This window comes from Brachyistius frenatus, unplaced genomic scaffold (genome assembly GCF_029030835.1).
Source record: "Brachyistius frenatus isolate BFR_SWC_R1_liver_20210118 unplaced genomic scaffold, ASM2903083v1 Contig_129, whole genome shotgun sequence".
NCBI classification, from domain to species: domain Eukaryota; kingdom Metazoa; phylum Chordata; class Actinopteri; family Embiotocidae; genus Brachyistius; species Brachyistius frenatus.
In genome coordinates, this window is record NW_027210728.1 from 222,570 (window position 1) to 236,702 (window position 14,133).

The 14,133-nt window shown below is 40.4% G+C and overlaps 1 protein-coding gene across 1 annotated transcript; it reads left to right on the plus strand.

The window, feature by feature from the left end:
- Positions 1–673: 673 nt before the first annotated feature.
- herpud1 (homocysteine-inducible, endoplasmic reticulum stress-inducible, ubiquitin-like domain member 1) lies at positions 674–11,053 on the plus strand. The gene is made up of 8 exons (XM_069714282.1): positions 674–827; positions 2,889–2,966; positions 4,545–4,622; positions 5,842–6,002; positions 6,562–6,672; positions 6,781–7,152; positions 9,884–10,004; positions 10,864–11,053. The coding sequence occupies exons 1-8, from the start codon at positions 675–677 to the stop codon at positions 11,035–11,037; spliced, it is 1,248 nt and encodes a 415-aa protein (XP_069570383.1). The 5' UTR covers position 674; the 3' UTR covers positions 11,038–11,053.
- Positions 11,054–14,133: the final 3,080 nt, after the last annotated feature.

A 14,133-nucleotide genomic window follows, 5' to 3' on the forward strand; every position in this document is an offset into this window, starting at 1 on the left:
TTTAATAGCTACCGGGTGACTCCTGTGAGATTAGTCCCAAGTTGCCAGCTGTCATAAAATGACTGATGCAACTCCACTGAATAAACAAATTTATTTGCCTGATAAGTGTCTGTTCTCGTCAAAGCCTTAAAAATAAATAAATTTTAAAAAAAAAAGACCTCTCACTCTGTGGCCATTTTTTCAGAAACAGTCCAAGTTAAACTTAACGACGAGTAAAACTGCTGATATTATTCACTTACGTTACTTATTTACTTTACTGTGTAACGTGTTAATTACTGCGCATGCTCACTGAGGAGGAGGAGGAGGAGGAGGAGGGGGAGGGGGAGGGAGCCTCCACGTCCTGAGCGCGAGCGGACGTCACCCAATCAGGAGCGGCCACCGTGTGTTTGGAAACAACATTCCTCCTCTTTAAGTCCCGTGTGACGCCTCTCGGTTCCCGTCGGTAACTTTCTCTTCCACCGAGCTGCTCTTCCTTTTTTCTTTTTCTTTTTTACGTGTCCGCTGACAAAATTGTGGATTTTTTTTTTTTTATATATATATATATATAATTTTGTTTTTTCTTAACGAGTTTTTTTTTTTTTTTTTTTCTAACGAGCAGGAAGTATCATCCTCAGCTTCGAGCTACAAAAGAGGAGTAACAACAACAAAACAACAACAACAACCAAACAAAAAAAATGGATGTGGGAGATTCTCAACAAAGGACGATGAGTCTGGTCCTAAAAACGCCCAACCAGGCTGAGGAGGACCAAACCGTCGAAGGCGTCGGCCTGCGGTGGACCGTGAAGGACCTGAAAACGCATTTATCGACCGTCTACCCAACCAAGCCGGTGAGATATTAACGACGAGGCTGCCGTTAGCGGAACGAGCTTCGCCCCTCATGTTGGGGAATGTTACGACAGCTGTCAGCCATTTCCCTGTTATTGTCTCTCTCTCTCTCTCTGTGTGTGTGTGTGTTCACGTTAGAAAACGTGATCAGGGTTTTACTGTTTGAGGAAAAACGTCCTAAATGGATCCCGATGATTTCCTTCCCCCAAATATATTGTCCTATTGAAAAGAGGATGTTGTGACGGTGTCCCAACAGGTGGGCCGTAAACTTAAAGGGAAGTAGTGAGAGACACTGCTGATATCTGTTGTTTGGTTATTTATTTATGGATCTTGTTGTTGTTGTTGTTGTTGTTGTTGTCCTTCATAATGGTAGGTAGGTAGGTAGGTATGGTAGGTAGGTATATACTTTATTAATCCCCGAGGGGAATTTTTCTTCGCCACAGCAGCATACATACAGGAGCAATAATAGAAACAATAGAATAAAATAATAATAGAATAATATAATAGAAAAGCAATAAAATAAAAAAATATAAATATAAAATGCACAGTACATACAGTATATATACAGTACATTAAATATCTATATATATTATATACAACAAACCAATAAACACAGTCAACATATATATATACATACGGTACAGTATATATCTATATATATAATATACATACAAACATACAATATACAAGCATAATCCATAATATTCAATAATGAAATACATACAAAACAGTCACGACTACTCCTTGACCAGTTATCGGGACTAAAGACTTTACATTTTCACATAATTGTGAATGATTATCATTACAATATATATAAATTAGTTGTGTGCCATAACAAATGACAATCACATAACTTTGATTAAAAACAAGAGTTTTGAAGAAGCACCTAATGAGGAGGGGGGAAACCCCAATAAATGTGACGTAAACAAATGTCTGATTCCTCTTTTTAATAACTTATTTCGTTCTTGACGCGAAAGCCGCGTGTTGATCCTTCCGCAAACAGAAAACCGGTTGCGCCTCGTGTTATCTAAACCGTTTCTAAAATCTAAAGGCGCATCCTGCTCGGGAGACGAAGTACGTGACGTACGGGTTATATCGCGTTTATTAACTCCTTTTGTTAAGTCCAGCAGTGAGCCTGCTTCATAATCTGAGGCCTTCACACTCCCAACACAAGTGGAGTGCAGCGATTTGATGATTCAGACTTTCTCTAAACTCAGAGAGTCAGCCAAGTATTAAAAATTTGAAGCAAATGTGGCTGCCAGACTTCAGCCTCCCCGAGAGGGTGCAGTGTTCCTCCGGGCTGCAGGCAGATGAGCGGAGGAGGATCTGTGCTTTGGGGAGGTGGGTGGAGGGGAGGCGGGGTGGGGTTGGGTGGTGGGGGTTGCAGGTAGAAAAATGAAAAGGCAGTCGACTGGAAAACGTCTCGGTTTCGAGTGCGAAGCCAAGTTTCACAGTAAAGTTAATGATTTCTGATCGGGTCTGCCACTTCTCTGGGAAAAATGATGGCATGCGCATCCTGCTGAGACGACAACGCTGAGTCAGCAGTTTTCAATAACACGTGGCACCTTTTTAATAAAGTATGAAAAAAATGAAGGTTTTTTTGTTTTTGTTTTTTTCAGAAAAGGATAACAACAAACATCCAACGCGGAGCAAAATAAAAATAAATTTAAAAAAAAACGACAGCTACGTCTGTATATATGTGAATAAGTAGCCACGTAAACCGCCGAGAGACTATAAACGCAGTTGGATTAAAAACAACAACAACAACAACGAGAATGCAGAAACACGTTAACGCACACGACGTGCTCGATGCGACCAATTAACCAGAAATAAACAAGAAGTAAACACAGAAAAGGAATTTAGAAACGAGAACCAAAAAGAGCAAAAATAAAATAAAGAGATGTTTGTTTTGTGTTTAATATAAATAAAAACGGAAAAATCACCCAAATTAAGCTGCTAAGAAAATTTTTTTTTTTCATAGTTGTTGTTTTTTTAGAGTTTTTTTTTTTTTTTTTTTTTAATCCGGAAAGTTTGAACTAACTTGCTTTGTTTGTTTTCTGCAGGCCGTGAGCGACCAGCGGCTGATCTACGCCGGCAAACTGCTGCCCGATCATCTCTACATCAAAGATCTCTTCAGACAGGTGAAGTTTAAACACATTCATTACTTGCGAAGCTCGAAACCTCTGATGATCCCGAGCGGATATTATCACCGTTATCCTGCTTTTCTTTCACCACCGTAACAAAACGAACAAAAGGGAGCTGAAAAGGGTTTTCGCGCTTTTCTAAAGCAAGGCGGTGTAATATTTCACGTGTTTGGGTTTGTGGGTTTTGTTTTGTTTTGTTTTGTGTGTGTGTGTGTTTGAATCCCGGTGGAGGCTCGTGTTGCCGGAGATGAGACGCTAACCAGCTGTGAGATAACGCCGATAACCAGAGTCCACAAAGAGGAGATGAAAGCACGTCCAGCTGCTGCGTTTTGAGGCCGCGAACGTTTTGTAAACCGGTCGACTTCGTTTAGAAAGCGCTGACGGGCATTTTGAAAAAAATACAATAATCAATGACTTTTTTTTTATTTATTTTTTTTAATCCTCGCTTAAATATAAAATATTCAGAGAAAACTAGCGCGTAGCGTCCCCAAACGAAGCGCCGCCTTTGCGCAATCTTAACTTTTAAATCTATTAACAGATATAATAAACTCCCTCTTAATCTTAAAAACTTGCACAGACTTTTACCATCTTCTTCCCGCGAAGTAAAAAACATAACAACTTGTCAGCCACTGATTTCAAATTTGCCCAATCTGGTTTTATATATTTGTAATATTCTGATGTTTTTTTTTAAGTGGATCTCGTGTCGGTATATTAGTTTTTTTGTTGTTGTTTTTTTTCTTTACCTTATTAAGGACTGCAGATAGAAATTAGCTGGTAGCTAAATCTGGTGCAGACCATCTATGTAACTGACTGTAGCTCAACTTCAACGCAGTCAACCCAGTTGTATTTGCATCTTTTTTTTTTGTTTGTTTATGTGCACTGATGCATGCTAGCAGATTTAACGAATGTAACCAACACAAACCAGCCCAAATGATCAACAAACAAGAAAACAAGGACCCTTACAAGTAACGACCGTGAGTGAAAAAGCTACTTCACGTGAAAAAAAAAAAAAAACGTATCACTTTGCGAAGCGCATTTATTAGGAAATGCAAAGATCGGCGATCGGGTTTTTTATTTTTTTTATTTCCTGAAATAACAATAGATGTGAAACGATCCTGTAGTTTTACTTAATTTAGCAACCACATTTTTAACATGATTTGAACCAGTGAATGTGAAATAAAAATGTTCCTTTCAGACATGTGCAGTTTCACATTTATGACAGTAGAAGACTAAAATTCTGATTTTGCTGTAAAAAAAAAAAAAAAAAAAAAAGAAATCAATTTTTTTTTGCTAAAATCAAAGTTTCAAGTTTCAAAGGGATTTTCTGTTTACGGTTCAAAGCAAATTGTTTAAAAAAAAAAAATGTCTACTTTGAAAATAGATGTTGTGAAATCATTCAATTTATCATTATAGAGGTCAAATATGAGGCAACTTCTCCCTGCTTTCACTTAAACTGAGACAACGTGGGCGTCAGCCCGACGTGAAGTTTGTCATCTGTTGCTTTAAAGTCACGGTTCTGTTGCTTCTAGTAACGGTTATCGCTGTGTTTTAACAAGTTTATCTCCACTTCCTCAGACCGACATCGTTCCCACGCTGCACCTGGTGTGTTCCTTCAGGAATCCACCTCGAGGACCGCTGGGAGCCCGACCCAAGGTGACGAACTCTGCTGGGAACGTTTTTATACACATCTTCTCCACAGAGTCACCAGAAAAATGAAGCAAAATGGATGACGTAACTTTGTTTTTTCAAATTCTTCCACTGAAGTTGGAAAAAAAAAAAAATTTAAAACCGAGTTGAGTCCAAACGTTTTCTGGTTTCAGCCTCTCCAGCGCTCTGATTTTGCTCCTTTTTTTTTTTTTTTTTTTTTTTTCAAATCAAATATATTGCATGTTACATGGTTTCCTGCAGGTTTCTGGAAGGTTTAGATGCTGTGGGGGATTTTGGCTGTTTTATGGAACAAAAGATGTGATTTTAGTTTTGTTAAGAATTCAGGTTTTTTTTATTTTTCTTTGCCGAAAAAAATGCACCTCCAAAACAAAGTGACCTTTAGTAAGGGGGAGGGGGGGGTGACATCACTAACAAACATGTCAAATTTTCATCCAGCTGCAGTAACACATGACAGATTATTTCAACTATAGCGGCTTTTCCTTCCGGCTAGTTCAGATACTTTTGTTCATCTTAAAGTGGCCAAAGATCCCATTTAAATGTCGCTCTTTAAAACCCGGCTCATTTATTTTTCTTCGTTTGTGTCCTCAGTGCTGCCGGCTACATAAAAACCAAGTGACCTACAGTGAAACTCCTGCTGGTTTTATTTATTTATTTATTTTTTAAGCAAATCTGCTGGTTTCAGGCTCAGCTAAGTATTTGCATGGAAATATTAGATTTGCATGCAGTTTTGTTTCACATATCCAATTTCCTTTTGCAGCGCTTGTTTACGGAACCTCAATGGCTGTAAATATAAAATAATATTTATAAAAAATATAAAAATAATCTGCTTTTATAAACATTTAATGGCCCTTCTTAAGCTTTTCAATCAGAATGAACTGGTTTTGTCTCCTTAAATTAAAATCGGCAAACTCAACGACAGGAGTTTTTTTTTGTTTTTTTTCAAAACTAAAATCAAAAGACGTTTTAGGAAAACACTACCTGTTTGATAAGAGTGAGACGGCCATCGGCTCTCAGGCAGCAGGTGGTCTCCTTCGCTTCACCTCCTCCCTCGTCACCGCGCTCCGTGGAGGGGAACCGTTCCGCTTCGGCCGTCGTCCTCCAGAGCTCGGCTTTGCGGTTTCGTGCTCAGGAGTGCAGCTGAAGATAACTCGCCGTCGGTTTCGCAACGGTCCCGAGACTCACTTCTCTTGTTTTGCTTCTGCAGACTAACAGGACAGAAGAGACGCGTCCCTCCGGCTCGGGGGCCTCGCCGGCCCCCGACGCCCCCGAGCTGAGGCAGAGGAGGCCGACCTCTTCGTCTTCAGCCGCCGCTCCGGCACACGCGCAGACCCCATCAGAAACTCCCACATGGCCCGCTGCTGCAATGTAAGCTATAATAAAAAAATAAAAAAATAAAAATGTACTTGTATGTTTAAGCATATTTCAAATCGGATTTAAAACGTGTATCTGTGTCCCGATTTTACACTCTTTAAAAGCTATTAAAAATATTCATTAACAAGGCTCTGAAACGGTTAACATGCAAACTGTAGACGACCCAATCACATCACGTTTTTCAGTCAAACTTAATGCATTAATTATCTGGGTTTGAGCGACATTCGCCTTTTCAAAAGGCTGCGAGAGCGAGTGAAGAATAATGTACAACTCCGTTTGCGAAAAAGTTGGGACGCAAGTTGTGTAAAATGTAAATTAAAAACAAAATGCGTTGATTTGCAAATCGCATAAACCCATATTTAATTGTATATCGACCAAAGAGAACGTCTGAAAACACTGCCATCGTTAATTAGATATTAATCTTCGAAGAGCATTATGGTTTCGGGCCGTGTATGTTTGATTTGTCCAAATATGGTCACTTCAGGAAGAGGTCACGGTTGGTGGCCGCTTGGTTCAAAATGTTAAAGATGGATTGATAATGTCTTCCCTGCAGGACCGAGGCTCCTCCGATCACCCCTCCGGCCTTCCCCACCTTCTCCCTGTACAGCCCTCAGCAGCTGCTGTGGCTCCAGCACGTCTACGCCAGACAATATTATATGCAATAGTGAGTTTTAAATCACCCGCTAAAATAATTGATCCTCCGATTTATTTTTTTATTTTTTTCCCTGACTCGCTTGATTTTATTTTAAATTTGTTTTTCCCCAACCGACAGCCACGCAGCTCTGGCCGCGGCCGGCACCGTCGCCTCCACGCCGGCTCCCACCGTCGGCCAGTACCCGCCCGTCCCCGCCCACCAGGTGCCCGTCCCGGCCCCCTTAGCCAATCAGAACCCCATCGACAACCTGCCGGCCAACCAGAACCCGGCGCAGGACGGCGCTTTCATCGACCCCGGCGAGGCCAACCAGAACATGCGGATGAACGCGCAGGGCGGGCCCGTCATGGAGGACGAGGAGGACGTGGAGCGCGACTGGCTCGACTGGCTCTACTCCGCCGCCCGGTTCGGCGTGCTGCTCATGATCGTGTACTTCAACTCCAACCTGAGTCGCTTCCTGCTGGTGATGAGCACCCTCCTCCTCATGTACCTGTGAGTTCACTCCGTTTTTCTTTTCCCGCTTTGAAGCCGCAACACTCGACTCGCCTCGTTAATCATTAAAAAAAAAAAAAAAAAACACACACACAAAAAAACAAAAAAACCCACCTGGGTCTGAAATGAGGCCTTTTTTTTTTTTTTTTTTTTTTTTTTTTTTTTTGCTGTTTCCTGAAGCATGTGGAAATGTCATCATAAAATCACCGGGAATAGTTGCACGTCTGGTATAGCCGATGGAAATGTGTCCTTTTAAAACCTGTTAGAGCAGAGTTCATAGAAGAAATAAAGGAAAGCAGCTGTATTTTTAACATGTTCATATATCAAATCTGGTGTTTGGTTGAGAATAAGAGCGATCTTTTACGTCGTAGTCGTTAGAGGGAAGTGACAAAACATCTGTGTGAACATTGACATCGTTGTTTTCTTTTTCTAAAATCTTTTTTATTGATTTTTATTGATTTATTTTACCAATAGTTTTTAACCAAAAACACAAAACTACCGTCGACGAAACATTCATTCACGTGTTTGTTTTTTGTTTTTTGGACGTAGTTGAACTGTGACCAACTGCTACCGAAGACAACAATTACGAGATATAACAAAACAAAAGGCAAAACAAACAAAAAAGGCAAAATAAATGTTAAATATAATAATAATAATAGATAAATAAGGGTTTTACTTATTCAGCAAATTTTCAAACAAATGTGTGGAGTTTAACAAATCCATACTATTTTGACTGACTCTGAACTGCGTCCAAAAAATGAAAGTGGCTTTTCAGAAGAAGCCGTTCTTTCTTCGGCTTCGGGCACAAAACTGCCGAACGATCGTTTTAACGTCGGCGATTTTAATGTGTCGGGTTTTGAGCCGTCACGCGCCACCTCGAGCTCATGGAAAAATCGCGACGGCTTTTCTTCCCGGACTAAACAATTGGTCGGTTGATCAAGAATAATATTCACAAAACTGAAGAAGAATTAGCTGCAGCCCCGAAACATACGTGTTGGTGGCGTGTGTGTGTGTGTGTGTGTGTGTGTGTGTGTGTGTGTGTGTGTGTGTGTGTGTGTGTGTGTGTGTGTGTGTGTGTGTGTGTGTGTGTGTGTGTGAGAAACGAGAGGCCGTGCAGTTCGATCGTAAAGTCAGAGGTGGAAAAGAGGAAGAGGAAGTGAAACTGCAACGTGGATTTATGGTGTTGGAGAAGATGCCGTATGTCTGACTGGTTTGTTGTGTCGAGGCAAAAATGAAAAGCAGGCGGCGCGAAACAGCAAATGATATTTTCACCATGCAGTAGACAAAACATATGATATTTAACACGGATAGAAAGGAAATCTATGGAATCATGAGGCTTTAACTCGGATACTTCCTCACAGAATAATAAGAACCGCAGAGAGTTTACGTCGGAGTACGTTTATTAACCTTTAAAATCTGTCTGCAACTTTCTTTTTTTTTTTTTTATGCCGTTCATTTAAAACCTAAAAAGAGCAGTCAGGATTATTTCATGCGTTACCGCGGTTACAGGTTTTATCTTTGTCTATGGTTGAGGTTGATGGAAAAGACGCGCGACTCTCCTCAGTAAATCCAGCTAATTTTACCTCGATGCCAAACTCCATTTGAAAAACAGTCGCTTTAAGGTTTTTGTTCGATTTTTAAGAAAGAAACTCTGGACACCGAACATCTTTTACGACCGACTATAAAAGTTTAGAGGTCCACGAGAAGTTCGGCGACCAAGAGGTTGTTATACCACTAATATCTCCGCTGGACGCGGGTATTTGAGGGTATCACCTCGTATTAGCAGTAAGAAACCGACTCGCTAACGTGTCATGGCGTCTCTCTCTTTTTTTTTTTTTTTTTATTACTTTTGTTTCTGCAAACTCTTCAAACGATCACGTTAATAACTCGACCGGGAGTCGCTCTGCAGCGTCACCGGCTACGGGGCCGGGTTGTTCCTTTACTCTCCGTGTGTCGGTCTTACCCTCTGTTTGCCGTTACATAACACACACATATACGCACACGCATATACACACACGTATACACACATGTATACACACACGTATACACACTCACAGGCAAACACGACTGATTGCCGAGCAGCAGCAGTTTGGACGGTTGCTGTTTAGACGCGAGTTCTGCTTACTTCCCCTCCGACTCGTGAACGTAAACAGGACATTTCATCACCGCTTCAACACGTCCGACGAATTTTGGTTTGTGAAACGTAACAATAATAAAAAAAAATTTAAAAAAAAAAACGGATCATGTAAAGAAATCGACTCTAAATGACGGATGCTGATCGGCTTTCTGACGTGGTAATATGTTGACGTCGTGCCTCGTCTTTAACGCAAATCTGATCTTTTGTTTTTGTTCTGGTCGTGAATGATTTGGTCATATTTTGTATGAAGTCATGCTGTTGAGCCGTATTACTGCCTGTTGGAAAGCTGGCACGAACCAACTCGGTCCTCTGGCGACCCCTAGTGTCCGGCTGCTATTTATGTTTTAAGGTGACAACGGCACCAGCAAACTGCAGAGTTTGAAAAGACTAAATCTAGATTTGACTCGTTTTACTTTGACGTATATTTCAAATGTAAGTATTTGCCTCGGGAGGGCTTTTGTTTATATCCGTTGTGGTCATTTTAAAAACTTCGCACACAGCTTGGAACGAGCTCACGAGACTTTTATTTTTTATTTATTATTTTTATTTTTACTCTATAACGTGTATTTCCTCTCTCGGTTTCCTCGTCCACAGACACACCGTTGGCTGGTTTCCCTTCAGAAGGCGAGTGGCCGTCCAAGGACCCAACCACCAGCCGCCCCCTGAGGTCCAGCACAACCAGCAGAACGAGAACAGGGACCCAAACTTGAATCCAGTGAGTGTTTTTTCTGTATAGTTTATAGTTTCTGTGGGTTTTTTTCACTGCAGCTAAAACGTCCTGCTCCTCTGTGGAAACGTGGCTTGACGTAGGGAGAACTTAAAATGTGGCTTTTGTGCGGTATGACACGGTAATAATGTCATTAATCATAGAAGAAGAAAAGTAAATTGAATTTTCTTTGATCATTTTATTTTATAGACATTTGAAAAAATTATGGAATCTGTATATGCATCATTTTTCCAAATGATTGAAAGGGTTGGAGGTGAGGCTCCATGTGCTGTCTATGGTGAACTATTTACAATTTTACAATCTCTAAAAACCTCTCTGTGGATTTTGGTCCGTTACACCGACGAGCTCAGAATTAGTTTTAATAGTTTGTTTTTTTGAGAATCTGGATCATTGAAAACGTTTTTTTTTTTTTTTAATAAATGAGACATGCAGAGTAAAGTGATTTCAATAAAGTTGAGTTTTTAGTTGTTTTTTTTTTACCTGACACAACCATGAGGGTTAGTTTCAGGGACCGTCGGAAATTTGAATTCCCGACAATCGTTTTTTTTTTTTTTTTTTTTTTTACTTTTACAGTTAAATTACAGATAATAGATCAATTACAGATTTATTTTGTATTTTTTTTTGGAAGCAGGTTTGTGGGGTTCAGAGGGTTGTTTCGATTTTATGAACTGGGCTTTTTTTTTTTTTTTTTTTTTTAACATGATGTCGTGTGTTCGGCTTCAGTCTGGAACTGGCTCATGGATGTTAAAATGTACCAGGAAACCTCTAATCTTGTTACAGAACATACAAATGAATATGGGTTGAACTTCGCCGACGACCGCTTCTATAAATCCGTCTCTCCTTTCAGGCCGACGAGCTGGCCGACCGACCGAGGGACGAACCCGAAGGATCGGAGGCGCCGCCGCCGATGGCGGTTTTAGTGCCTCCTCACAGGGTGTCGGCCATGTGGACGGCCTGGGTCTTCTTCAAAACCTTCTTCTCCTCCCTCATACCCGAGGGTCCTCAAGGTATGGCCAACTGAGCGCCCGGGACGGACTGTTGTTTTTATTTTCGATTTTTTTTCCGCGATCTCTTGGAACGGCAGAGACGTTGCGTAACGACGACCTCCCCGCCCCCCCCCGACAGAGTCTCGGACCCGCGGATGCCGCGAGCTCCCGTCGTGCCATCGACCTTTTCTTTTTTTTTTTTTTTTTTTTTTTTTTGAGAAAACTGAAAAACACCAGCAAAAAATTAAAGAAGCTCTTCGATTTCCAAACGACGGAAACAAAAGGACGCAAAGGACTGAAAAAAAATAATCGTTAAATCTCCAGCGGGATCCCAGACACCAACTACCTTCTGTTTTTTGGGTTTTTTTTACTTCACCCTTAATGTTTTTTTTTTTTTAATGCGTCGTAAGACGTGGATGGTTTTCTTATCCGTGAAGCAACAGCAGGTGGCAGCTGAGGGTAAAAAAAAAAAAGTAATCTGACACTGTTGGACTGTTGCTTGTGTTCCTCTTCCTGCGAGGAGGTTCATGTACAAACGCCCTCCGATTCCCTTTGGATTTAAAATCAGTTTTTATACTTTCTTTCTCTCTCTCACACCTGGTTTCTTACGGCTCCCTGAATCTGTAATTTGCGTTTGATTACAGATGTTGTCGGTTTCAGACTGTGGAAGCAAAGAAAGGACAAAAGGATTTGACTCTTGAGATCAGCTGAGTAACTTAATTGTGAAAAATCTGAAAGTCAACCACCAACATTTTTTTTTTTTTGGTTTGTTTTAAAATCTTTTGCCGTTTCCAGTCGGTGATTTTTAAAAACTTTATTTTGATTTCTGTTTGTTGTTATTTTAAGAATCACAAAGTGCTCACAATATTAAAAAAATAAATAAAAAAAAACATAATTAAATTTAAATAAAGAAATGAAGAGGTTCAAATTTATCAGGCAAAACAAGACGACAAAATAAAAGATGTGGTTCTGATTTTATTTTAATTCATTTGACCTTTTATTTTGAAGTAGTGGAGTAGAAACTGATTGGAGCTTCAGTTCATAAATAAAACCGGACAAGCAGAAAGAAATCCAAATTCACACATTTAAAAATAAAACTTTACATCACACATCGACTTTTCTTCTGTTTTAGGTGAGTTTTCCTTTTTTTTTAAAAATTTTTTTAAATATTTTTTTTATTATTATTGCGCAACGATTGTGACCAAATACACTTCTCTGCCAAATCAAACTGTCAAATAGTGACAGAGTAGTCCAAAGTAAATGAATCATGTTTTGTAAATATATATTGTATGTACACAAAGCACTTTACAACATGTATCTTATGCAAACTTCTTAACGTATAGAGGAGTTGTGATTTATTATTATTATTTTTATTAAGATAATGCCTTGAAGGTACCAAATTACTATTTGTTTTGTTGTTTTTTTTGTCGTTTTTGCAGAGACGGAACGGAGTTTAAATTTCAGGTCAAGTCTAAAATCGAAGTGAATTATTTATCATCTCGGAAACTATCTGTAGAATATGTAATCGATCAAGGCGAGCTTACGTCTCGGCTGGCTTCTTTTGTTTTCATTTTTATTGGTTTTTATATTCAGTTTGATTCCAGGTCTTAAAACAACGTGTGGTTTAATGAAGCTACGCAACATCGTTCGGAGGCACACAAAAAAAAATGACAATAACTTTTGGTTATCTGGTCACTTTTGAATTCTGACGTTGGATTATTTGATTCCTGATCTGATGTTTGGAGATTATTAACGGCATGATCTTTTTCTTTTCTTTAAAAAAAAAAAAAAAATCAATAACGGGGAATAAATGGGTTTTAGTATCTTTAAAATGTGAAAAATGGGTTAAATGGGCACCTTTTTAGTAAAGAGGTGAAAGGTCACCGGTCCATTTTACATACTGCATTAACCCCTGATTCCCCCTTTGAGGGGGAACATTTTAATTCTTAATGTCCTTCTTTTGAGAACGGCCCATCGAGGGACGCTGTACAGTGACGTGTTGAGGAGAATTTGCAATAATGGATGCAATAAACGTTCTTAACTAAAAAAAAAAAAATTTAAAAAAAAAGGTTTCCTGTGTGTGTGTGTGTGTGTGTGTGTGTGTGTGTGTGTGTGTGTGTGTGTGTGTGTGTGTGTGTGTGTGTGTGTGTGTGAGAACTGTTTGTGCTTATTTTATATTTTTTTTAGTACAAGGAGTCCAACCAGAGTTTGTTTACGAGATAATATCCCGTTTCACCCGTGACTCTGCAGCCGTGCACTACGCTACTTGTACGAGTTCATCGCAAATTCTGGCGCGATTGTGACGTCGTGATCCAAAGTGTTCGACGGATTCGGGGCGATTCGGAAGTTTGGCTGTTTCGTACCGTAGTCGACGGGCATCACGTCAGAAGCGTTTATCCGTTTGAGTGGCCGTGAACACAGAAGGATTCTTTCAAAAGGATTCACTGCATGCGAGGGTGGATTAGAAAGAGTTACAGAAGTCATGGAAAAAGACTCAGCACACATATTAATGAATTCTTTCTTTCTTTCTTTCTTTCTCCCTCCCTTCTTCCCTCCCTCCCTTCCTTCCTTCTTGCTCCCTTCCTTCTTCCCTCCCTCCCTTCCTTCCTTCCTCCCTCCCTTCCTTCCTTCCTCCCTCCCACCCTCCTTCCCTTTCTCCCTTCCTCCCTCCCTTCCTTCCTCCCTTCCTTCCTTCCTCCCTCCCACCCTCCTTCCCTTTCTCCCCCCCCACCCTCCCTTCCTCCACTACATACGAGGGTGGATTTGAAGGAGTTACACGTGTTTTGTTGAGGAGTGGTCCAGATTTCTCCGTGAACGTGAACTTGAGGGCACGCATCAAATTTAGGCGTTAAACTGTTTTGAGGTGACGTTTCGAGTTTCCGGCGGGCGAAAACGTCGCCGTCCAAAACCCGAAAAAAAAAAAGGCGCGTCGGGTGGGTTTTCTTTGACATGTCGTCGTGCCCTGTGAATTCGTCCCTGTGGGTTCACCACAAGAGGAAGAGGTGATCAATAAAGTCAACACAAAGAGGCCCTAACTCAATCAGTGGGCCCCTTTCGTTGTTATCTGCCGTCTCTCTTTCTGTGTCCGAATGTACCTTCCCTCCACTCCCCTCTTTCCTTCTGAAATTTAG